The sequence below is a fragment of the Lolium perenne genome, chromosome 2, assembly GCF_019359855.2.
Source record: "Lolium perenne isolate Kyuss_39 chromosome 2, Kyuss_2.0, whole genome shotgun sequence".
NCBI classification, from domain to species: Eukaryota; Viridiplantae; Streptophyta; class Magnoliopsida; order Poales; family Poaceae; genus Lolium; species Lolium perenne.
In genome coordinates, this window is record NC_067245.2 from 156378580 (window position 1) to 156384760 (window position 6181).

Below are 6181 nucleotides of genomic sequence, written 5' to 3' on the forward strand. Positions count from 1 at the left end.
CCACAGCCACGCCAGAAGAGTTACAAGCATATCAATATAGGCTCGCACGAGCTGCAAGGGAATTGGAAAAACAGACAATTGCTTTAAACAGGAGAAAGGAGGCAGCCTCTGCATCCACTACTAGAAATCCCGTTATATCCGACGGTGCATTTTATTTACCGACGGGCCGTCGGCTATTACTCTAATAAATGACGGTACAAGCTATGACCGATGGTAATCGAAAACCCGTCGGATATGATCAGTAATAACCGACCGTATAGTTCATTGACCGAAGGGCACAGTAATCCCGTCGGATATGATCGATAATAACCGACCGTATATTTGTTTGGCCGAAGGGGACGGTCCTACCCTCGACTATTCACCCTAATGCCCGAGGGTGTGAACAAATACCCGAAAGTTCAGTTTTGACGGTCGGTTATTAAATTTTTTGGCCGGCGGTTGAAGTGTGACCATCGGTTATATGTACAAATAGATGACGGGGATCATTAATATCCGACGGTTCGACCCTCGGTAATTTGTTCCAAAAGTTTAGCCATCAATGATAGGGCTCCCCTAGCTAGCGAACGATTGCTAGGGAGAGAATGAGCGATCGGTTTCTAACCAATTTTTTTTTCCATTTTTGGCAAATTTTGGACTGTAGTGGAGGCTATTGAGGGAAAGTTCTGCATGCATGTAGAAAACAGACGAATCTGCTGATGTCAGCGAAATCTTTTCCAAATTTCAAAATTCAAAACGTTTTAACTTTTAAACGACAACTCCAAATTAAGATCCGCTTTCACCAATAAATCCGTCTCGACGAGATCTTCAAAACTAGCACCCATGTTGATATGTTTCGAGAAACTTTTTTTGTGGCTAAAAATTATCAACCCTCTCCTATTCGAATAATCAACCCCTCCGTACTTGAGTGATCAAAGGTAAATGTATAAAATTATCAACCTGGTGCAGGGTATTGAGGGAAAGTTCTGCATGCATGCACAAATAGACGAATCTGCTGATGTTAGCGGAATCTTTTCCAAATTTCAAAATTCAAAACGTTTTAACTTTCAAACGACAACTCCAAATTAAGATCCGCTTTCACCAATAAATCCGTCTCGACGAGATCTTCAAAACTAGCACCCATGTTGATATGTTTCGAGAAACTTTTTTTCTGGCTAAAAGTTATCAACCCTCTCTATTCGAATAATCAACCCCTCCGTACTTGAGTGATCAACGGTAAATATATAAAATTATCAACCCCAAAGTTAATTTTATTTTAAACATTTTACCGAATATTTTTTTGTTTAGAAGCTATCAACCCGGTATCCTGTTATTTATCAACGGTAAATATAAATAACTACCAACCCAAAAATCTAACTTCATTTCGAATATTTTGGCGGCTCTTTTTAGTTTACATGTTATCAACCCGGTGCTCCGTTATTTATCAATGGTAATTATAAAAAAACTACCAACCCTAAAAAGTATTTCATTTAGAATATTTTAGCGAACATTTTTTATTTTACAAGCTATCAACCTGGTGCCTCGTTATTTATCAACTGTAAAAATAAATAAATAATAACCCTAAAAAGTATTTCATTTAGAATATTTTAGTGACTCTCTTTTAGTTTACAAGCTATCAACCCGGTGACCCGCTATTTATCAATGGTAAATATAAATAAATATCAACCATAAAAATTTAATTTAATTTAAAATATGTAGCGTCTCTTTTTTTGTTTACAAGTTATCAACCCGGTGCCCCGTTATTTATCAACGGTAAATATAAATACCTAGCAACCCTAAAAAGTAAATTTCATTTAGAATATTTTAGCAACTTTTGTTAGCTTACAACTTAAAAACAGTACTTAATTTGAGTAGCAAGTGGTAGTTCATTTGAGTTGCAAGTGGATCTTCCCACCCGTTATTTTAAGGAAATTGCAAAAAGGGAATTGCAAAAAGAGAATTGAGAGTCTGCCTCGTGCTGAAGAAAAATAGTGATATGTTATGTGTATGCATGCAACAACTTATGAAAGCGTGCTGAAAAGTTTGCTCATTAAATGCAAATCCATGAGATGCTCTGTGCATGTGCATGCATGCAGTGTGAACGCTCTTGGCTGCATGCAACTTGCAAAGTAGTAATACAAACTGTTAGTGTGAACAAGTGTGAACAAGTGTGAACGCAATTAAAACACTACGTGACAAAAAGGGAATTGACTCGCTCCGCGAGCGCTTCCGCGCCACAAAAAGTGATTGCTCGAGCAATCGATTGCTAGGGAGGGGATTCGTCAATGATAGTCTCTTTTTTTGTTCAGAAAACCCAGGCAACGTGTTGTGTATTCTTGGCTATTTTTATATCGGGCTTTCTACTCGAGCACGCGATCCTTTTTGTCTAGCTGTGTCGCTGCAGCTCTCTAGCTACAAGGCTCGCTTAGGTCTGCTGCCAGTACTAGTGCAGAATACGTATACGTATACCTGAACTTGTGTCAAGAAACAAGGTCGGGCGGCCGCCCATCTCACCCTACCGGGAGCTCCGCCACTGATTAATTTGCTCTCACACGCATAGCATCGGTGGCCAGATTCGGCCGTCTCCTCTCACCTCACCTGATTCCGCCCTCTCTCCTCCAATGAATCGCCTCAAAGACAAACTTTGCCCCAAAGGAGCTCCCAAGTGCCATGTATATCAGCAGCAGCAGTCGTGTCTTTGCGCGCGGCGATGGGGATGCTGGGCATCGGCGCCATCAGCCACACCGGAAGCTGGCTGGGTCGTGGCCTGGTGGGAGTAACCCGCACTCGTCGGTGGCGTCAGCTGTGCTGGCCTAGGGACCATGAAGACATGCCGTCAGGGAGAGATGTCGTGCAGCTCGGCGGCATCTGCAGTACGACTTACTCGACACTGTCCGGACGAGCCACGAGACCAGTTCAATCATCAGGTATATGTAGCCAAATCTTCTCCTTCCCATGTCTGCCCTTAAGATTTGTTTTGATTTCCTTTTTGTTTTGGAGTAGTTGGAGAATATTTGATGAATTATTTGTTGGGCATACTAAATCAATTCGCATACAATTTCTGGATTCGTGGCTAAGTCGGGCGGCTTATTTTCAGGGATTTGGGTCTAATTTCGTTGCGCGCCAACAAAAATTATCCCGCGCACCGAAGCACCACGCACCCAACTAAGTCCTAAACTACCGCTGTCTCCTGATCTCCTTCCACAACAAACTCTCCCTCGTCGCCCCTCTCCTCCTGCCGCAGTCTCCTGACCCTACCAAAACAAACTCTTCCTCGTCGCTGCTCTCCAGTCTCCACAACCGATCTAGGGTCTTGCTCGGCTGCTTATGGAACGACGGGTGCCCAGGAGTTCCTCTGCGATGGCCGACCGATCGGCACGCAGCGATCACAGTGGGGAGCAAGGGTATCCCTCTCTTGCCCTACCTCTCGTCCTCTGTCACACTAACCCTAGGTGATTTATGCATATGTGCTTCTGCGTGTCTTGGTTTTAGAATGATTCTTGATTGCAATTTATTTTGTGCACCAATAGATAGCGATCTTGTTTTTCTTTACTTTCTCGACCAAGTTTGGTGCCAATTAATTTGTGATACACAGAGATACGAAAGAATAAGTTTATCATATAACTCGTCACTCTTTTATTCATGTTGTAATTAGGTAGATGGTAAAGTAAAATTTTCTGCAAGTGTATGCTCAAGATTGACATTATAATGTGAAGAATTCCCTTAGTTTCAGGTTAAAAAAGTTGTGAAAGATAGTAAAAAAAACCTCTGTTTGAGTAATAGCTAGTAAGAAACTGATACGTATGTGCCTCCTTTCTCTGACCGAATGAACAAAACCAAATAGCATCCATGAATAGCAACCACTCATACAGAAGTTGTTGATTTAAATTTTACAACCATGATGTGTTTATGCTATACCTCCTGATTTTGTATAAGTTATTTATAAAATCGAATCTGTACTTTATTTATGTAGCAATGTAGACAACGATGACCGTAGTTGGATGTACAAAGAGAGAAAAGGAAAGTTGTTTTTGCCAGCTTGGAAGCATGGAGTAGATAATTTTCTGGAGCGTGCGTTCTCATTGCCTGATGCTGCTGTAGATGGGGAAACTGCAGAAACTGGATGATGTTTATCATTCTTAAACTGCAGAAACTCAAAACTGGTAAAGACCCTGGAATTACCGGTGCATGGCTTCACACACACAACTTGCATCGTGGGACTGATAGAGAGCAGATATGCAGCCAACGAATTTCTAAACGTTGGGTTAGTAAAATCTTTGTAGATTACTTAATTTTAGTCATAATGAGAACAATGTATGTAGCTAAACCATTACTGTTATTTGGAAAAGGAAAATTTTGATGATGCAATGACAAATGCCCATGGAGAAAACTGGCAAGAGGAGCACCCGGAATTAGATGCACAAATCATCTATGAAGCAGCGGGTAAAATGCCACATGGCAGACTGGGAATTGCCAATGAGTTATTCACCAAAACGGAGAAGTGCAAGATTAAGTCTAGAAGGGTGTTCGCCTCACAGCCGGTGCGATCAGCTAGAGAGGACCGTCTAGAAAGAGAAAACAACCGTTTGCAGCGGGATAACAAGCGTCTACGAGGCATGGAGCTGGTTGTGCGGGTAATGTTTCATTTTCTTGTAAATTGTAGTCTATGAGTGAATGGGTTGTGCTGACTGGTTGTTGTTCATAGTCTTTGGCTGAAAAAGGAGGAGTGGACTATGATGTAATAATGCAATCAGTTGCACCTGAGTTGGTAAGTATAACATCCCAGTGCTAGGCTTGCATCAACCTAAACTCGAGTAACATATCTGTATGTTTTATGTTTTATGTATAGGCCACATCAGATTCTGAAGTTGGATTTGAAAGAGGAAAAAATGTGGATCGTCAACATGAATCTGTGAAGGTTAGTTAAATGGTGATTTTTTGGGAAGTAATAAATATGTTACTTGCAAATATGTATCCTAGTATAAATGTAGTGAATGATCTTCTGGTGCATAGTCTTGTTAACACATATATGTGCTCATAGAGATAGTTCAGAACTTGCAACCCTCTTCACTAGTTGCCCTTTATTTGCCCAGTTCATGTCGTGACGGTGTGCACACAGTATCAACGAGCATGAACTGATTCCACTGTTCAGAGCACCGTTTAACTTAGCATTGAAGTTTTTTTTTAACATATTTACATGGTCTTCTAAGCAGTCTTAAGAGTAGAAATGAAAGTAAGTGTGCGTGCACTAGCAGATCAGCAAAACGAGAAATTTTCTATTACCCACTAGTCTTTTTCTGTTGATTTGAAAGCATCAGTCATCCACTTGCCTGACTAGCATGTGATATGACGTCCAGTGTTGTGTGTTCCTGATTCCTCACCTTCTTAATCTACAATTTCTACTGTATATTGCACTGTTCTTAGTATGATGACATTTTGATCTCTTGTTGTGGCTGCAATTAGAAAATAATTTTTCTGTAGCTGTTTGTTCCTGAGTGTAGCTCCCTAATATTATTGCATTCCTAACATGCAATATTATACATGTAAGACCTGCTAAATTCACCCTGATAATTTTTTATAGTCATTCATGATTGTGCACCATTGTACGTTAATATTTTGAACAATAGAGCAAGTTTCCTGCAATGCATTTCTTTCGTTTTTCTTACAATCGGTCTTATGATTGTCAGGGAATGGGAAGTAAAACCGGAGGTAGTCCTAGTCGTGAGGAAAGTCATGGTACTGATGATGATGATGACATCTATGACAATGGGGATGACTATGGTTATGGCGAGGGTGATGATGATGGCTACAGTGATGGCTACGGTGATGGCTACGATGATGGTTACGGTGATGGCTACGATGACGAAGATTGATGATTATTCTATTGATCTGAGTCATGCAACAAAGCAAATTTCTCTACGATTTCTACAGAATGTTTAGACCATTATGATTTACTTATTACTACTTCCTTTCGCGTTATACCTTTTCTGCATGGATCATATACTTTGTGAGGTTATACCAAACAAAATTCATGTTATTTGACCATGTCTGGTGGTTAATCATGATATCTTTTTAGTTGTTGGTATACTGAAATATTCTGGACCTGAATCACATTTTTGTGGTATGCAACATCCCCTTGGGACCAATTCCCAATGACGTAGCCTGATGTGGGGATCTTCACAACCATCGGTAAACTTATAAAACG

The 6181-nt window shown here is 40.6% G+C and overlaps 1 protein-coding gene across 1 annotated transcript; it reads left to right on the plus strand.

Moving 5' to 3' along the window:
* The first annotated feature begins 4116 nt into the window (after nt 1-4116).
* Nucleotides 4117-5849, plus strand: LOC127321926 (uncharacterized). The gene is made up of 5 exons (XM_051350882.2): nt 4117-4240; nt 4326-4610; nt 4682-4744; nt 4826-4894; nt 5664-5849. Exons 2-5 carry the CDS (start codon nt 4344-4346, stop codon nt 5847-5849), a joined length of 585 nt encoding a protein of 194 aa, XP_051206842.1. The 5' UTR covers nt 4117-4240; nt 4326-4343.
* The last annotated feature ends 332 nt before the right edge of the window (nt 5850-6181 follow it).

Excerpts from the sequence above, each read along its gene's own strand:
- LOC127321926 (XM_051350882.2), top strand. The coding sequence starts at position 4,344 with ATGACAAATGCCCATGGAGAAAACTGGCAAGAGGAGCACCCGGAATTA. Across the intron at positions 4,611-4,681 it reads GCATGGAGCTGGTTGTGCGG|TCTTTGGCTGAAAAAGGAGG; the intron begins GTAATGTTTCAT and ends TGTTGTTCATAG. Across the intron at positions 4,745-4,825 it reads AATCAGTTGCACCTGAGTTG|GCCACATCAGATTCTGAAGT; the intron begins GTAAGTATAACA and ends TTTTATGTATAG.